The following is a 20,095-nucleotide window of genomic DNA, read 5'->3' on the forward strand; positions in this document are numbered from 1 at the left end:
TTAGATTGGGATACAGTACCATACTTTCACTATAGTACAGTTTCAGCTCTTTTAATTGAGTTAGATTGGGATACAGTACCATACTTTCACTATAGTACAGTTTCAGCTCTTTTAATTGAGTTAGATTGGGATACAGTACCATACTTTCACTATAGTACAGTTTCAGCTCTTTAATTGAGTTAGATTGGGATACAGTACCATACTTTCACTATAGTACAGTTTCCGCTCTTTTAATTGAGTTAGATTGAGATACAGTACCATACGTTCACTATAGTACAGTTTTCGCTCTTTTTATTGATTTACATTGGGATACAGTACCATACTTTCACTATAGTACAGTTTCAGCTCTTTAATTGAGTTACATTGAGATACAGTACCATAATTTCACTATAGTACAGTTTCAGCTCTTTAATTGAGTTAGATTGGGATACAGTACCATACTTTCACTATAGTACAGTTTCAGCTCTTTTAATTGAGTTAGATTGGGATACAGTACCATACTTTCACTATAGTACAGTTTCAGCTCTTTAATTGAGTTAGATTGGGATACAGTACCATACTTTCACTATAGTACAGTTTCCGCTCTTTTAATTGAGTTAGATTGAGATACAGTACCATACGTTCACTATAGTACAGTTTTCGCTCTTTTTATTGATTTACATTGGGATACAGTACCATACTTTCACTATAGTACAGTTTCAGCTCTTTAATTGAGTTACATTGAGATACAGTACCATACTTTCACTATAGTACAGTTTCAGTTCTTTTAATTGAGTTACATTGGGATACAGTACCATACTTTCACTATAGTACAGTTTCTGCTCTTGTAATTGAGTTAGATTGGGATACAGTACCATACTTTCACTATAGTACAGTTTCAGCTCTTTAATTGAGTTAGATTGAGATACAGTACCATACTTTCACTATAGTACAGTTTCAGCTCTTTTAATTGAGTTAGATTGGGATACAGTACCATACTTTCACTATAGTACAGTTTCAGCTCTTTTAACTGAGTTAGATTGGGATACAGTACCATACTTTCACTATAGTACAGTTTCAGCTCTTTAATTGAGTTAGATTGGGATACAGTACCATACGTTCACTATAGTACAGTTTTCGCTCTTTTTATTGATTTACATTGGGATACAGTACCATACTTTCACTATAGTACAGTTTCAGCTCTTTAATTGAGTTAGATTGGGATACAGTACCATACTTTCACTATAGTACAGTTTCAGCTCTTTAATTGAGTTAGATTGGGATACAGTACCATACTTTAACTATAGTACAGTTTCAGTTCTTTTAATTGAGTTAGATTGGGATACAGTACCATACTTTTACTATAGTACAGTTTCAGCTCTTTAATTGAGTTAGATTGGGATACAGTACCATACTTTTACTATAGTACAGTTTCAGCTCTTTTAATTGAGTTAGATTGGGATACAGTACCATACTTTCACTATAGTACAGTTTCAGCTCTTTAATTGAGTTAGATTGGGATACAGTACCATACTTTCACTATAGTACAGTTTCAGCTCTTTAATTGAGTTAGATTGGGATACAGTACCATACTTTCACTATAGTACAGTTTCAGTTCTTTTAATTGAGTTAGATTGGGATACAGTACCATACTTTCACTATAGTACAGTTTCAGTTCTTTTAATTGAGTTAGATTGGGATACAGTACAATACTTTCACTATAGTACAGTTTCAGCTCTTTAATTGAGTTAGATTGGGATACAGTACCATACTTTCACTATAGTACAGTTTCAGCTCTTTAATTGAGTTAGATTGGGATACAGTACCATACTTTCACTATAGTACAGTTTCAGCTCTTTTAATTGAGTTAGATTGAGATACAGTACCATACTTTCACTATAGTACAGTTTCAGCTCTTTAATTGAGTTAGATTGGGATACAGTACCATACTTTCACTATAGTACAGTTTCAGTTCTTTTAATTGAGTTAGATTGGGATACAGTACCATACTTTCACTATAGTACAGTTTCAGTTCTTTTAATTGAGTTAGATTGGGATACAGTACCATACTTTCACTATAGTACAGTCTCAGCTCTTTAATTGAGTTAGATTGGGATACAGTACCATACTTTCACTATAGTACAGTTTCAGTTCTTTTAATTGAGTTAGATTGGGATACAGTACCATACTTTCACTATAGTACAGTTTCAGTTCTTTTAATTGAGTTAGATTGGGATACAGTACCATACTTTCACTATAGTACAGTTTCAGTTCTTTTAATTGAGTTAGATTGGGATACAGTACCATACTTACACTATAGTACAGTTTCAGCTCTTTAATTGAGTTAGATTGGGATACAGTACCATACTTACACTATATGGCAGTGACAAAGTGAAAAAGAGTGGGTGAGTGTTTGTCTCTCTTGTCGTACCAAATAGGCCGAATCCATGAAGAGTTTAGACTTTGCTGGAAGGTAAACATGCAAATTCAAGCCTAATTTCCGTGAATACGCTGCTCAGTAGCATCTCGCCATGAATCATTACTTGAAAGAATCAGAAAAAAAACTTCTAACCAGTATCTGTCTAAAGCAATCGGGGAATGCTAAGCTGAGGGGGACGGTGTTTGCGTTTGTGGTGTAATGAAGATGTCATCGGTTTACACATCAAGTGAAATTTTGACGTTACCAAGATTGTTCTGTCAAGTTGCCAGATATGATTACAGCTGTGTTAGGAAGCCTGCGTGATACGGACAAAATGAAATAAGTGTTTCATTTGGTGCGTCCGTCTTTCTGGTTAAATAAACGGTAGCTTTCGTCATAAAGCCTGACGTAACTATTTAATACATTTTCTAATTAACACGAATAAATGATAAAACTTACATAGGGTGACCACAGTTTTCAAAAGGGGAGGACACTGGGGACACATGTATGTCCACCATAGTTTTAATGTTGTGGTCAGGGGGCTTCAGGTAAGTTGTAGGATAGTAGCAGAGTGTGTGATAATAGAATAGGACTCTCTCTAGAGCAGATAAACATTGATGAACCTATTGGCACCATACCGCCTAATGCAGGCGTGGGCTAGTAGCAGCATTGAGCTGTATATTGATCTGCTCCATCCAATACTTTTGGGATGAGTTGGAGAGTTCGGGATTATGAGGTGGGGTACTGATCATCCAACATCCTGACCTCACTAACTCTAATTCTTGTCGCTGAATGCAAAATGGCTCAAATCATCACAGCGGTGCAAAATCTAGTAGAAATCCTTCTTCCCTGGACAGTAGAGACAGTTCCTCCAACAAAAGCATCAATTTTTAACAACTGAGCAGGTGTCCCAATACTTTTGTCCATATAGTTTATGTTAAAAAGACATGTTTTCATGGGGTGTTCTAATTTTTTCGACGAGGTGAAGATTCTTTGCCAATTTTAGAGTGGTTCTTCTATGGCATTGGACATAGCACCAGTATTTGAAAGAGTGTAGAATAATTGTACAGAAATAAAGGTAAAGCAATGGGTAAACAGCACTGTGGTACCTGGGTTATAATGAATGAGTGGCTTTCATAACATCTGTCCTTGGATAATCCTAATGATCAGCTCCAGAGTGTCTGCGGTGCAGAAGAAAACCAGCAGTGGAAGCAATCCTTCAGACAACATTTCTTTAATACAAAGTCAACATATCTACATACACAGTGGTTTTAAACCAATTATTGTTTCAATTAGAAGTAACAGTTTGAAAGCAGAATCACTTGGCCTTCGTACAAAGAAAACTATTTTCACTTCTGAATTTTGGCTTTTTCTTCTTTGTGTTTTGTTGTTAATACGCTCACGTGTTTGTTTGTTTGTTTGTTTTTTGTTTGTACTGGTTTGGTTCTTCTATTTTCCCCCTTAATCGTTCCCACAGTTCATGTGTTCGGCTGTGAGGTCGGGATGCCAGGTCAAAAAGTCACCACGTTAACTTCCAAAGCTTCCTGCCAGCTTTCTGTTTTTGCAGCTCCAGCAGACCAACGTCAGAGTCACTGCGTTACGAGGAGCGCCGTGTCCTTTGATTCTCCGGGTCTCCAGAGTTCATGGAGAAACGTGTCCGACTCCCAACAGTTCACAAGGCAGCGCTGGAATTCGGTCCAGATTCCAGACTCTCTCTTCACATCAAGGTCCCTTACCAAAATCCCTCAGAAAACAAAACCAAATAAAGCCCAAAAATAATCATCAAATTAAACAGAAAAGCCAGCAGAGCAGTGTGGGATGTACCTGCACACAGGTAGAGCTTAGCAGTGCAGCCAGTAGCATTGGCAAAAAGTGATGGATTGGGTTTACTGGGTGCAAAAGTCTACATCATTTCCACGTGAAGAATATAGTATATATATTTTGGTAATTCGATTTTTTTTTTACATTTTTTTTAATTGCCAAAAGGAAGTAAATTTAAAGGACAAATGTTGTATTTAATTGTATTTATTTATTTTTTTCATTTTATTTCCGAACAATATAAACAAAATAAGAAAACAAAAAGCAAACTAGCAACCAAATTATTATAAACAATAAAGAAAATGAGGGAAATGTAATAAAAAAAAGCCCAGAAATGGGAAATATATACAGTATTTATGCAGTATTTTCCCATTAAGAACCAAAATAACTCAAATTCAAATTACATAAAATAATAATAATAATAATAATAATGAGTTACAGACTGAAGAGTGTAACCTTGTGGAAATGATCACAGGTCTACATGTAAGAGGAGTAAATACAAGGCATCACTTTATGATTGTAGACTGGCAGTGTAGAGAAAAAGAGAGAGAGAGAGAGAGAGAGAGGTCATGCTGAATGACTGTCTCTCACCCATGCTGTGATGCGATTAGACACACCACCGAATTCACATTCACTCAAGGCATCGTTCTTACTTCAGTACGTCTACACACTCTACATCAGTCTACATCAGTCTACACACGTACATACGTGGCTTTTCCCACACACTGCTGTCTACAGCCGCACCTTCCAGAGATCGTACGTAATTGAAACAGGGAGCTGCGCAGCTGGCTGTAAGGAAGGGGTTAACTCCGCATCCTCAGCGTGAACAAGGCCCGAATGCATGGAAATGCAGTGTATTATTTGGGGGGGTATTATAGTTGTAGTGGGCAGCCAGAGCTCCTCCGAAAAGCTATAAACACATAATTAGGATAAAAATAAATGATAAAAATTCAAAAGTGAAGTCAAAAGGGATCGGAGATGGAAGTCGTACTTGGACACCTCAGAGTTCCTCAGAGAAAGCTGGAAAATTCAGAAATTAAAAAAATCATTTTTTTGCTTTTTTCATTTGATTTTGTTGTTGTTGTTCAAAGACAGAAAACTTTAGGGTCAAATTATACAAATACATATAATATATATTTGTTTTATTTACATCTGTTATATTCAGGATTGTTTATATATATATATATATATATATATATATATATATAACAAGCGGATGATCAAATCAATCAGTGATTGCGAAAGTTTAAAAAAAATGAAAAATTAAATCGTCAAAAAAAAGGAGGGGCGAAGTATCGGTCGGGATTGGGGGAGGTTGAAAGATACAGTTCATAAGCTTAATAATAAATTTGAAAAAAGAAACAATTATTCATGTTCAAGTCAATGTTTAGTAAAGAAATTCGACCTTTTTTTCGTTTCCTTTTTTAAAAAAAAAGTAATACTTTTAGCTAATACTAGATACTACTGAAGATACAATAACAATCGAAATGCCATCCGTCTGCCACCTTCTGGCGGCGAGAAAATAACCCCAAAAAAAAAAAAAAAAAAAAAAAATAATAACCAATGATGGCCTGGTCTCCTCGATCAGGCTGCATTTCACCAACCAGATCATCATAATAAAAAAGGTTCATAAATCATAAAAATACATGTTTATGGGTGAAACCAAAAGAGAAATGATACAAAAATGCTATTCATACTAACATTTGGATACATTTTTTATATTCTGCATTTAAATATACTGTATATGTGAGGGCGTATGAATGTATATTATGTATACATAGTCTACGCATGTATGCATAGATACATACATACACACGGACACATACCTAACATTTTCTATAGTGAAAAAATAGAATGTCTTTTAACATAATATGAACAAATGAGTCTTTTTTTTGTTTCTCCTCCTAGTTTAAACCAAAAAAACAAAGAAAATAAAAAGGGAAGGGAAGGAGTATCTCAGATATAAAACTAAACGGAGAAATAAAAAGTCTGCTAAAGTAAAATAACAGTAATCATCATCATTATCATCATCATAATACATAAAACAATGTCATTGTTCTTTTGTTTTTTGTTTTTTTTTCATATAATGTTACAACAATAAGGCTTTTTGGAAATAAGAAAGACTACACACGGCTCCTTCCATCGCGCAGTTAGTATGCACTAATCTGAAAGCTCCAAGAAGAAGAACCCACTGTTCAAGCATTCCCCAGAACACACACATACACACACACACACCGTTTCTGACCTCTACAAAGTCCGAAGAAGGAACGAGAAGCTTCCTTCCGCTCCCCCGTCACACACACACCTGCGCGAGTCCAACTCACGATATCGGAAACGGGTGCGAAGTTTTGTGCGAGGTGTGAGATTTCTACCGTCATCATTTGTGGGTGTTGGCATTGTTGGCATTGCTGTTGGTGGTCCGGGTCAGTGTATCCAGATCGGTCGGTTGCTCAAACAAGACAAGAATGGGAGGACTGCCGCGGGAGTGGAATGGGAGTGGGAAGGGCCTCGACCTCGGGAGATTGGGGTGTTCTCCAGAAGCGGTGAGGAACAGCTGATGACGTCCCATGCGTTCTTCAGGACAAAGGGACCAGGTGGGTGGAATCACAGAAGATGAGAGCATGAAGATAATAATAACTTCTCCAATTTCCGTTCTCCGTCGTTCTCTTTTGGGCAGCCTTCCTCTCAACACGTACAGCATCACGTAGCTAAAGCAGCATGATTGGTTTAGAAAGCAAAAAAAAAAAAAAGTCTGAGGACAGTCAGTCAGAACCATGGCAATGAACACTGGTCACTGGAGATGTAAAAAAGTCACCGCAAGTCTGCAAAAAGCCCAAAACCTGTTCGTTTCTTTCTATCATCTCGAGCTGTATAACCGCACCGCACACAGCAGTCAAATCCTTCAGCCCTCACGCCCCCTTGGCGATGGTCAGCGATGCCTCCTGCCCTGGGTTAGGTGTTTCCAGATGAAGCTACACTGGTGTATTTTCCCCCAAAATAGAAGTAAAATAAAGAAAGGGTAGCTAGCTCTGTCCTCTGAAGCACCGATGAAAGACTGCCCACAGCTTGAATGCTGGGAAACACACATGGTAGGTGATCAAATTAAGTCTTGGGTTCCTCGGATAACTCTCCCCTTTCCACGAGTCACCTTCATTTTCCGACTGGATGCTGGAAATGGAGGAGAAGGCTGCCATAGAGTAGCATCCTACGTTTACGCATCTCGTTATCTACCGATGTCCCTGAAAAGCAACTCCCGCGTCCTCCGCACCGGGTGGTTAGTTCAGAGCGTCTTCCCTGCTGCCGGGTCCAGGATTCAGCTTTCAAATGGTTCTTCGTGTCTAAAAGGGTGGAGCAATTGTCTGGAAATGGCCATCCCCCCACCCCTCCCCTCACTTTTGTAAACACAGGAGAAGGATCTGAGCTCAGTCAATCAAACAGGTCTTTCTCGAGGCATCTAGTTCCAGCTCATTGGCTGATACAGACAGGTAGGTGTGGTCCGGACCTTTTGCAGATGCCTGCTAGCTGTCGCTCCCTTCCTTCCTTCCTTCCGTTTGCTTCTTCCTGCTGCACTTCCTCTCTTCGTTTGTTTACGTGTTGTTGTTTTTTTGTTGTTGTATCTTTACAGGATTTGGAAATACGAGTCCACATACAGATTAATAACGATATCCTCCACATCAGAACACTTGAGGTAAAGTTAGCGGTCCGGTGTACAGATCGTTCTCCCGCCCCGCAGCCTGAGCCGATGCGTTTGGTACCCTCTCGCGAGTCAGGATGTACAGGGACTGTGTACAGTATTGTTTCCGATTGGGGACTTTTCTAAAAATGACGGTTTCGGCCACCCGTCAGGGTCTACGTCCAATTGGGATTTGGCTTTGGGATGGTGGTTGAAGAAGAAGCCACCCCCGGTGCAGATGGTGGTTTTTGTTTTTTCTTGTCTTTGATCTTTTCTCGTTGTTGTTGTTGTTGTTGTTGTTGTGTAGTTGTTATCGATTCAGTTGTTTCAAGCAAGTTTCTATGGCTCAGGAGGCTGTAGAGGGGGGTGCTGGGAAGAGGGAAGAAGATGGCTTTTTACGTTGCATAGTGATCAAAGCTTCCTAGGTATTCCAGAGCTGCCTGGTAGCAAAACTGGTACTCGTCCTGTGGACAAAGCAGAGAGAAAACAGGGCAGTTTATAAGGGTGTCATCCTGGGGAACTGTACGTGTTAAGGCCTGCCCAATTTAACATGGGGTTTTCCTTTTGGTGCCTGCATATAATTCCAAGATGCCACCTAGTGGTCGATACTGTTTTTGCATCTGTACAATCAGACAGTGTTGCTTGAAACTTAGCGACTTTTCAGACCCCTTTTTTATAAAAAAAAAATTGGTGACAAATCTAGCGACTTTTTCTGGTGTTATTGGAGACTTTCGGAGACTGTCCTTCAGTTACGGTCCTCAGCAGCGGGGGCTGCCGTAAGCCCCGTCCCCCACAACACTCACAGTGCTCGGTCTCACAGTCAGAGCAGACCCACACCGCTCCACGTCCACCCTGCATATGAACTGCATGTGCCCAAAGTCGCCGTTAACCCCGCCCACTGTTTACAGAGCGGGGGGTAAATATAAATGCAGTGTTCAGTGAGACTCAGTCAGTCTCAGTCACTCACTCACCCCGAAAAAAACAAAAAACGACGTAACTCTACTGAAGTGTCTCTTTTAATGTCACTTTGCTTTGGTCTCAAGTCCGGATAACGGAGGAGGGTTGAACGTAGAGAAGCAGATCCAACCCACATAACAGTCTTGTGATTAAATTTGATATGCTAACATTTAACAACACAGGACAAAAATAATTTACGTAATTTACATAAAAATGATTTATGTACTGTGAGTCTAGACAAAGCATTGAAATCAGAGTTATTTTGGAAAGTGACAAAAATTGTATGATGGCAAGTAAAAAAAACTCTTAAAGGTAGCCAACTAAAGCAATATTATAGATAATTTAAGCTAGACTGTTTTGACTAAAGTATTGGGACACCTGCTCATTCATTGTTTCATCCTGCTTTTGTTGGAGTAACTGTTTCTACTGGCCAGGGAAGACGGAAGGCTTTCTACTAGATTTTGGAGGAGGAGCATTTCATGAGGGTTTGACTGCATTCAGTAAAAAGAGCATCAGTGAGGTCAGGATGTTGGATAATGATCACCACCCAACCTCATCATCCCCAACTCATCCAAACACTTTTGGATGGAGCTTCATCCATCATTCCAGAGAACACAGTTCTCCTTCCACTGCTCCACAGCTCAGAGGTGGTTCTTCTATGGTGATGCTTAAGGAGCCATTCGAACCACCTTTATTTTAATTTGTTTATGTATTGGTTTTCTTTCTAATAATTTTAATGGTACATACATTTTAATAAAGTTTGTAACTACCCCTAACACTAGCAATGCTCCAGACACTGGGACGGTAAGGCATCCGTCACCCTCGGAGGAAAGCGCTGGGACCCCAGCTCCACCGCACCAGCTAACAGACGGAGAGAGCGCCATCTACCCACCCGGAGAGAGCATGGCCGAGTGTTGACCCCACCAATTAGCTCAGCCTGGGAGATAATTCTGTTACTGGGAGAAAATGACAAGCTAACTGGTGGGGTATAAACTTGCAAGCACAGCTTGGTGTGTTTGACCAGTAAGGCCAGCATCTCACCTCTGTTTGCACCATGGCTGGCCGCTGAGTTCTCAGCATTTTGACCGTCTGGAAGATGTCCACCACTCCCTCGTAGCGCATCCGCTCCAGCACGATGCTGAGCGTGATGAAGACTCCGGTCCGCCCCACACCAGCACTGCATCGAGAGACACAAAGAAACACGGACCAATCAGAATCTGACAGCTGTTATAGCTCCTGCCTTGTTTATTAAAGTGCAGCGGGGTGTTATGATGTTGAGGATGCTACTAAACGACTTCTAGAGAAGGTAGTGATCCAGAACCCTCCTAGGAGCATCTAATCAGCAGTCATGATGTTCTCCACGTGCTGGTTCTACTGGGAGCCACATTCATTCTGACACCACCACTGGTGGCACACAACTGGTAGCACATAGGCACAGACAAACACACACACACACACACTAAGCCGTTTCCTTTTTGACAGCGCTTGAAATAGGAGGGGTTTTAGGCTTGATCCCGCAATACTCCGGGCCTGCCGCGCTAAGCTGCTCCGCTGCTCTGCCGTGAAGAGACTCCCACTTCACCCATGGAATGATAATTGATATGACAACAGATTTATTTTTCGCCACTTCCACTCGGCAAAGCTGGAAATAAAGAGCCGGATCAACGCAAATGTGGATGGAGGAGAAGTTCTGAACGTGAAGAAAGAGCTCGGTGCGTCAAAACGAGAGCAGCTCCTGCTTTTCTATGTCGTACGAGATAACGAGAATAGTTACACACTGATTGCCACAACAGCGCTACGTTCGTGAAAAACATCAGCATTAAAGCAGCAATATGCAAGAATTGGTAGAGCTTTCTGCTCTTGGGCTGCCCCTACAGTCGGGAAATGCAATTTGCACTTTAAACCAGCCACACCTAAAGGACGCACTTTACACATGCTTTTCTGGGCAAGCTGAGAGACAGAGAAGCAGAATCTGAATGAAGCATGAGAAGCATGCGGGCTGAGGTGGTAAAGTAATATTACAGGATTTGACTCTAATATGAGTTCTGGAGAGAGGTTCTCTTTCTGCAGCTCCACCACCAAAGCTCCATAGTCCACAGTAGCAGCGTCCCAGCTCAGGGTGACAATGACTTAGGTGCCGTTCTCCCTGTTAATTATAATTTAAAAAGCTGCTATTTTAAGGTATTATTTTACATATTGCTGCTTTAAACCCATTAAGTTCTGCATGACAGCGTGACAGAGAGAGGTTTTGACATTAACGCCCCTCAGCTTCACCCCCAAACCCGCCCACCCAGCACAGAAAAGGAGTTTTTTTTGTGTGTTTTTTTTTCCAAGTGTTTTTCTGGCACGGCTTCTAGGCTTCGTCAAAGCCCATCTGAACAGAGGGGGTTTGGGACGTGACAGGCGTGGAGACGCTGCAAATAAAAGGATTTACACTTCCATTTACTGTACACACTCAGGCAATTAATGACCAAATCCACTGACTCCATTAGATAGGAGATTTTTTTGGGGGGGGGGGGGGGGGTAGTGAGGCGAGATGAGTGGCGCGAGAGTGCATTAAAGAACGAGAGAGAGAGAGAGAGCAAGAGAGAGAGAGAGAGAGAGAGAAAGAGAATGGGGTGGCTGGAGATTAATAGAGGTGGTGTGTGTGTGACATGGGGAAAGGAAAAACAGGAGATACAGTAGATCCATGAATGAAATGGAAAAAAGGGGGAAAGGAAAGGGAAGGCCATCTGAGCCAGAATAATGTGTGTGTGTGTGTGTGTGTGTGTGTGTGTGTGTGTGTGTGTGTGTGTGTGCGTGCGTGTGTGTGTATGTGTGTGAGTTGTGAGAGAAATGACAGGATGCAGCAGTTCAGTGTGTGAGGAGCTAAAGGGCAGGGCTTTGGGAGATAACTTCTTTATGTGAGCAGACACACCAGCAAACAAGGGAGAACCTTTGCCACACACACACAGACACACACACACACTCTCTCTCTCTCTCTCAGAGTGTGCTGAAGTAGAGCTGCACAATATATCACTCTGGTTATTGTGACTTTGGCAATTGGAGGACTGTAATATGCAAATGAGCCCTGATCAATCAAAGTGTACTATGATCACCAGCAGATTAGAGTCACTATGTAGTTTTTCTCCCAGTTTGGTTCTGACTATTCAGGGCTGGATTTTGTAGATGTTTATTTTCCATGACTTTCCAGGTTCTTCCAGGACCCGGACGAACCCTGGCTAGGCCCCCGACACGCTTGGAGGAAAGTTGCGGGTCCCCAGCTCCACCGCACCAGCCAACAGATGCCTGAGCCAGAGTGATGAGGGGAGAGAGCGCCATCTACCCAGCCGCTAATTCATACCCACGGCCAATTGTGCTCTGTCAGACTCTGTATTGACTTAGCAAAGCCATATAAATACACAGTACCGTGTGTGTGTGTGTGTGTGCACTACTATAATAGTAATAATAATAATAATAATTAAGAAAGGATGTGTGTTCTCACCTGCAATGGACAGAGATAGGTCCATCCTGGCCAAACTGCTCCTTGGTTTTATGCACCTGTCCAATAAAGTCGATGAAGCCCTCGCCGGATTTGGGAACACCCTGCTCCGGCCAATCAGTGAACTGGAACTGCCGCACAGTCCGGGACTGTCCATCCTGAGAGAGATGTGGGTGGGGAGGGAGCATAAATATCTGACCAAAGCTGTTTTATCTCATTACAGTTCATCTGTTTGTATCCACTCACTGATCACAACGCAGTAAAAAAATGGGTGGAACCTGTGGAAACTCCACCCACCCACACCACTGCGCTGGTCACAAATTTACAAGTGCTAATTTACAAACGGTGGAGGAATTTATATCATCGCTGTCGCAAGAAAAACAGCAACGTCTCAGCTTTAAATGGAAGTCAGCGGAAAAATACTCCATTCCAAGTCATTTGGAGCGTTTCTATTGGTCCATTTATCCTGAAATTTTGACACAATGTAAAGAACAACTTTTACAAAATTGGACCGATACCATAACTGTACAGCAGACAGATGCTGAACTGTTCCTTATGTCCAGTAAATTTTCGAAATATTCTACACCAGTCAGTAATTATGGATCCAGTGTGTGAACGTCCTGTAGCTATAACTCACACACAGCCCCTCAGAGTTTAAGGGGTTAAATGAGTTCATAAATCCTGACGCTGTTAGAGAAGGGGCCACCGATACGGTCACACTTTCTCTCTGTGTCTCTGGCTGCAGTGATTGTGAGTTAGGGCTAAATCGATGGTGTGTGTGTGTGTGTGTGTGCGTGCTGTAACACTGGTCTGGAGACGATGTTAAACTGGAAAGGATCTGGGCAGGTGATCGATGGCCGGACAGAGGCGAGAGAGGCCCCATCACCCCCGGCCTGACGGATGAGCGGAGTGAGAGAAGAGACGAGAGAGAGAAATAAAGACAGAGGGGCCGAGAGAGGGGGTAAAGAGTTAGAAATAGAGAGAGAGAGAGAGAGAAAGAGAGAGGCCTGCTGGGAAATCAAAGAAGGGTACGACACAGACCACTGCCCGATTCACAGAGGAGCAAGAGAAGGAAGGAAAAGAGCGAGCGAGAGAAAGAGAGAAATAGAGACAGAGCGGGGTAGAGAGAGAGAGAGAGAGAGAGAGAGAGGGAGGTTGAAAATAAGGGATGTTTTTGAACTCAGGCAGAAAAAGGGCAAATTAAAGCTGAGAGAGCGAGACCCTGCTCACTCAACCCCAAAAAATGTATGAGCTCGGCCCGCACATCAAACACACTCCGCCTCGGCCTAATGAAAGCTCAGCCAGAGCACCATCGCTTCCCCCCTCCCTCTCCCTCTCCCTCTCCCTCTCTCTCTCCCTCTCTCTCTCTCTGTGTTTATCTTTCTCTCCCCTCTACACCTCCCTCTCCCCCCTCTCTGTTTATCTCTCTCTCTACCTCCCTCTTTTCTTCACCCCCTCTCTTTCTCTCTGTATCTCTCTCTCTCTCCACCTGCCCCCTCTCTCTCACTCTCTCCGTGTATCTCTCTCTCCACCTCCCTCTTTTCCTTCCCCTCTCTCTCTCTGTCTCTTTTTATATCTCTCTCCCCGCTACACCTTTCTCCTCCCTTTACCTTTCCTCACTCCCTCTCTCACTCTCTGTCCCAGTGTGTGTTTATCTCTCTCTCCCTTCTACACCTCCCTCTTTCCTTTCCTCTCTCTCTCACTCTCTCTCCCAGTGTGAGCTTATCTCTCTCTCCCTTCTACACCTCCCACTTTCCTTATCTCTCTCTCTCTGTATCTCTTTCTCCACCTCCCTCTTTTCCTTTCTCTCTCTCTCTCTCTCTCTTCACTTCCCACTTTTCTTTCCCCTCACTCTATCTGTCTGTTTTTATCTCTCTGCCTTCTACATCTCCCTTTACCTTTCCTCTCTCTCTCTCTCTGTATCTCTTGCTCTCTCTCTCTGTATCTCTTGCTCTCTCTCTCTGTATCTCTTGCTCTCTCTCTCTGTATCTCTCTCTCTCTCTTCACGTCCCTCTTTTCTTTCCCCTCCCTCTCTCTCTGTCTGTTTTTATCTCTCTCCCCTATACACCTCCCTCCTCCCTTTACCTTTCCTCTCTCACTCTCTCTCCCAGTGTGTGCTTATCTCTCTCTCCCTTCTACACCCCCCCCCCCTCTCTGTCTCTGACTCTCTGTCTCACACACTCCTCCTCTCCCCTGCTGTGGAACCGGTGTCCATTCCCTGAGGAACAGCTTTTAGGGCAGTGTTTGTTGTTTTGTTTGATTGAATACGTGAGTAGCTCAGTTCCTGTCCTCCATATCGCTCTCCGTCCCTCTTCACCGTCCTCTCAGGCCGGCCGCCTCTGATTACAGCGCTCTTTAATATGGGTCGGCACCGAGGCCTGATTGCGGGAGAGACCCGCTTTGATGATTCAATCACAATTAAATTGCTGCTAAAGCTAACACAGCCTGTCCAGTGTGTGTGTGTGTGTGAATGAGAGAGTGTGTGTTGGCTGGACACTGAAGGAGTGTTAAGTGATAATCACTCCGGAGGGAAAGCACTGCGCTGGTTCTTAAACACACTGCTGGTTTCTGCAGGGGTTAGCAGAAAGGCTGTGGACATAGCTCCGCCCTAAATCTGTCCTGACACCACCCTGATTCTGCCGTCGATCCGCCCTGTTTCTATCCTGACCTCGCCTTAGTTCTATCTGGCCTCCACCTTCATTTTTACCCTGACTCCGTCTTGACTCCGCCCAGATTCTACCCTAACCCCTTTTTTCACTGCTCTGATTCCATCTTGACCCCACCCCAATTTCACATAGACTCCACCCCAAATACATATGAACTCTACCCCAATTATTCCTACCTTTATTCTGCCCTGGCTCTGGACTCCACCTTGTTTCCACCTTGGCTCCTCCCCTTGATTTAATCTTGACACCTCCCTAATTGTATTCTGACTCCGCCCTGATTCTGCCATAGCTCCGCCCTGATGCTTAGCTCTTAACTTTATTCTTCAGTGACTGTTTTGACTGCCCTGAGCTCACCTTGGTTCTGCCCTGACTCCGCCTTAGCTCCTCCCCTTCATAACAGCCTGACTTCTCTCTGACTGCATTCTGACTCCGCCCTGATTCTGCCATAGCTCCGCCCTGATGCTTAAGATGCTTAACTTTATTCTTCAGTGACTGTTTTGACTGCCCTGAGCTCACCTTGGTTCTGCCATGACTGATTCGACCTCGTCCTGATGCCATAAGTAGACTCCACCCTAAATCCATATGAACTCCGCCCCAAGTTATCCCCGTCTCAAATCTCGGAATCTGCTCTGAGAGGCTGTGCTGGGTGTGGTCTGACTTACCCTTGCGTCTGTAACTTTGAACTCGCGGAGGATGTACTGGGGCATGTTGTACTCGGCCATGGGGTCCACCACGAAGTACTGATACCGGGCAGAACGCTCTGCTGGCCAGTACTGATGACACTTTTCCTGCAGACACACACACACACACACAGACAAGGGCAATGTCAGTCCCAGTAATATTTCATAATAGAGATAAAGGAGAGCACCAGGTTAGGTTTTCATCAGAACATCTCCAAAGTTCTCCTCTCTTATGGAGTCTAGTGTTATTTAGAGTTCTCCTCAGATCAACACCTGGTTTGGTGGTAAATCAGGGCTTAATGAAGGTAAATCAGGTGAGCTGCTGCTGCTGCTGCTGCTGCTGATGATGAATGGGGGATGATGGGCGCGTCCAGGAGAAACCTGGAGGAACCGAGTTCTGTTCTTCAGACTAGCTCACAGACAAGATCTCACTACTTTCTTTCTTCAGAATGAGAAGCTCTTGTTTCCCATTTTTACTGGATTTATGTTCACCTGCTTAATCTGTTCTGATGAGATCTGGAGCTTCTACAGTAGAAAACCTTAATGATGGTCTATAATAATGTGATTTGAGGCCGAAAGCCTTTTTTAAGACCATCTCTGACTGTTCCACCTCTTCACTTGCACTGGAAGGTGTGCATTGGCATCAAAACTCAATCCGAAAGGGATCTGATTAATTGTGTTAATTATTCCTCCACTTCATCCATTTAGCTACAGAACAGCAACCCAACAAGTGAAAAGCAACGAAGCAGCAGCAGCAGCAGCTTTTGGCTCAGGGCCTCTGGCTCCCAGCTGCTTGGCTCAGAGCTTCCACACTTTGCCTGCACTCACTCTGCCCATCTCCCTCAGCTTGGTCAGCATCACCACGATGGTGGAGTTATTCTCCCACAGCATGCGCCAGAAGTCCTCTGTGGTCTCGGCTAATGGGCCCTGGGTGGCTATATAGGCCTTCTGTTGCCTGCACAAACAAATACACACACATAAGGAAGAAGCACAAGCCAAGACGTAATTACAAAACAAACACATACACACACACACACACATCTCACAAGCAAAGGCAAAGCATTTGTATTATCTGTAAAGCGTCTCCCCAAAACTCATACACAGCAAGTTCAATTAAGCTCTGAAAAACACACCCGAGTCGATTTCCAGCCTTCTGAGAGGCTGCTCTAATCACCGCACTGATGTACTGAGAGCTGAGGAAGCTCCAAATGCTGAGTAAAACTGAGCACTGAGAATAACAACGATGGGCTGTGTCAGGTATACACACATACTGAAGCCTATACGCATCTGTCACACTGAGCTCAGCACTCGGCCCTGACCCCGCCTTGTAACTTTACATGGTCGGACACTCGGTGGACACTGAGCTGCTTTCTGTGAGCTGTTCCTCCTAAACGCTTCCACTGTTCAATAATAACACCACTCACAGCTGATGGAGGAAGATCTAGGAGGGAAGGTCTAAATTTCACCAGCTGACTTGTTGTTGATGTTGGTGCAGCCGTGTCTCCTATTACATACAGAACCACGCTGGAGCTCAGTGAGCTCTTTAGAACCTCCCGTTCTTTCACTGATGTAGATTTTATACACCTGTTGGGGCAACGGGGCTGAATCAAACTCTGAAAGCTGAATTCGATAAGATAAGAGTGTGTCCCAATACTTTTGTCCATACAGTGTAGTTAAAGATGTCTTTGGATGACTTAATAAAGGGTTCTAGATCTCAGGCTTGTCCACTAAGCTGCCCTTAAGCCTCTCTGCTCCAGGGGTGTTGCAGCATGGCTAACACCCTGTGCTCTGACCCTGGCTTTCTAAGCTGGGACATGTGGGAGAAGAATCTCATTCTGCTGCATGAGTATAAATGACAATGAAGGCACCATAATGAATGAATTAGTTTATTAATTATTTAATTACTGAAAACGAAGGGTCGTCTAGGTTTACTCAAGAAACTGTGTGCACCAGCCTACATGCAGCAATTTCTACACGAAGCTAGGTGAACAGGAATGACCTCGTTTCTCAAACAACTGCCTCATACTGATCCATAATTAGCATAAAAATGAATTTTTATTGCCTTAAGGCATTTTTTCATTGTCTATCTCTGAAAGTCTGAGATAATATTTAAGGAAAATACCTTTATAATGAAGAAGGTGATGATAATAAACCTTCCCACAAGCCTTCAGAATGATCTCATTTTTTTTTTTTGATTGATTATAACATTAAAATTATTACATGACTAGATTATGATTGTGTATATGTATTTAAATCATTTTTTATTTTAGATTAAATTTTTTTTTGTCCCAAACATATTTGGATATTATCAGATATTTGATATAATAATTCATTTAATAATTAATAGCCTGGCCAGAGATTTACTCTGACTGACAGCTCAAGCGTACCTGTATCCATCGATGAAGCTGGCGTTGATGTAATCGGACCCCTCCAGCCCTCTGATTGGCTGAAGGCACACCCGAGTGGTCTCATACGGCATGATATTAACAAGGCGGTTCTTGAACTTGTTACAGGGCAGGTTGGCACTTATGAACCTCGAGGTGTGGGCCTTGGAGTTGGCCAGTCGCTGAAACAGAGAGAAAACAAAAAGGGGGTGAGAAAACACACACAGAGAATCGGACTGACCCTTCACTTCAAACACCACTGGACCACAGCTGCAGCCTGGACTTCAATTCATTAAGCAGCCTCACTCAGGACGGGTCACCACTGCCTTCAAATCTCTTAAATCAGCTGATCCATGGCTCTGGTTGTTTGGTTTTCTGTGTGTGTTAGGCTTGAATGTGCTGACCTTGTTCCTCTGGGCTGGTGAGAACCTGTCAGCACCCATTTCTTTCATCATCACCAAGAACACGTCTATTATAAGCAGACATAGCAGACTCCGCAAGCCACAGAAACTCTGTCAGAATTGGTGAAATGGGTCACTGTGAACTCTAAGAACACCAGTGTGTATTTTCCCCTTTAACACACTCACACACACACACACACACACACACACACATTTTTATATAATGTCAGAATGGGGTTATACAACAATACCCCTTTTTAAGGGTGTCTACATATATATATATATATATATATATATATATATATATATATATACACAGTGGGGAAAAAAGTATTTAGTCAGTCACCAATTGTGCAAGTTCTCCCACTTAAAAAAATGGGAGAGGCTGTAATTGACATCATAGGTAGACTCAACTATAAGAGACAAAATGAGAAAAAAAATAAGTATTTGGTCGCCTACAAACAAGCAAGATTTCTGTCTGTCACAGACCTGTAACTTCTTCTTTAAGAGGCTTCTCTGTCCTCCACTCATTACCTGTATTAATGGCACCTGTTTGAACTGGTTAACAGTATAAAAGACACCTGCCCACAACCTCAAACAGTCCCACTCCAAACTCCACTATGGTGAAGACCAAAGAGCTGTGGAAGGACACCAGAAACAGAACTGCAGACCTGCACCAGGCTGGGAAGACTGAATCTGCAATAGGCAGCAGCTTGGTGTGAAGGAATCTACTGTGGGAGCAATAATCAGAAAATGGGAGACCTACAAGACCACTGCTAATCTCCCTCCATCAGGGGCTCCATGCAAGATCTCAGCCCGTGGGGTCAAAATGATCACAAGAACGGTGAGCAAAAATCCCAGAACCACACGGGGGGACCTAGTGAATGACCTGCAGAAAGCTGGAACCAACGTTACAAAGGCTACCGTCAGTAACACACTACGCCGCCAGGGACTCAGATCTTGCAGTGCAGACGTGTTCCCCTGCTTAAGCCAGTACATATCCGGGCGCGTCTGAGGTTTGCTAGAGAGCATTTGGATGTTCTGGAAGAGTTTGGGAGAATGTCTGATGGTCAGATGAAACCAAAGTAGAACTGTTTGGTACAAACACAACTCGCTGTGTTTGGAGGAGAGTGAATGCTGAGTTGCATCCAAAGAACACCATACCAACTGTGAAGCATGAGGTGGCAACATCAGGCTTTGGGGCTGTTTCTCTGCAAAGGGACTAAGACGACTGGTTTGTGTACATGAAAGAATGAACGGGGCCATGTATCCATCAGCAAGGGCATTGAAGATGAAACGTGGCTGGGTCTTTCAGCATGACAATGATCCCAAGCATACTGCCAGGGCAACAAAGGAGTGGCTTCATAAGAAGCATTTCAAGGTCCTGGAGTGGCCTAGCTAGTCTCCAGATCTCAACCCCATAGAAAACCTTTGGAGGGAGTTGAAAGTCCGTGTTGCCCGCTGACAGCCCCAAAACATCACTGCTCTAGAGGAGATCTGCATGTAGGAATGGGCCAACATACCAGCAACGGTGTGTGCCAACCTTGTGAAGACTTACAGAAAACGTTGACCTCTGTCATTGCCAACAAAGGATATATAACAAAGTATTGAGATGAACTTTTGTTATTGACCAAATA

At 43.1% G+C, this 20,095-nt stretch overlaps 1 protein-coding gene across 16 annotated transcripts in view; it reads right to left on the minus strand.

Annotated features, from left to right (window-relative positions):
• Positions 1–3,616: 3,616 nt before the first annotated feature.
• The window catches only part of ptprsa (protein tyrosine phosphatase receptor type Sa), a 311,006-nt gene continuing 294,527 nt past the window's right edge, over positions 3,617–20,095 (minus strand). For all 16 annotated transcript variants that reach the window (XM_072659946.1, XM_072659948.1, XM_072659947.1 and 13 more), the window contains 6 exons: positions 18,061–18,239; positions 16,502–16,628; positions 15,656–15,781; positions 12,331–12,485; positions 9,888–10,023; positions 3,617–8,353 (listed from right to left, as the gene is read on the minus strand). In XM_072659946.1, the coding sequence (XP_072516047.1) occupies positions 8,285–8,353; positions 9,888–10,023; positions 12,331–12,485; positions 15,656–15,781; positions 16,502–16,628; positions 18,061–18,239 (792 nt within the window). In that variant the 3' untranslated portion in view covers positions 3,617–8,284. The remainder of the gene's footprint in view (positions 8,354–9,887; positions 10,024–12,330; positions 12,486–15,655; positions 15,782–16,501; positions 16,629–18,060; positions 18,240–20,095) is intronic.

The sequence above is a fragment of the Salminus brasiliensis genome, chromosome 17, assembly GCF_030463535.1.
Source record: "Salminus brasiliensis chromosome 17, fSalBra1.hap2, whole genome shotgun sequence".
Lineage (NCBI taxonomy): Eukaryota > Metazoa > Chordata > Actinopteri > Characiformes > Bryconidae > Salminus > Salminus brasiliensis.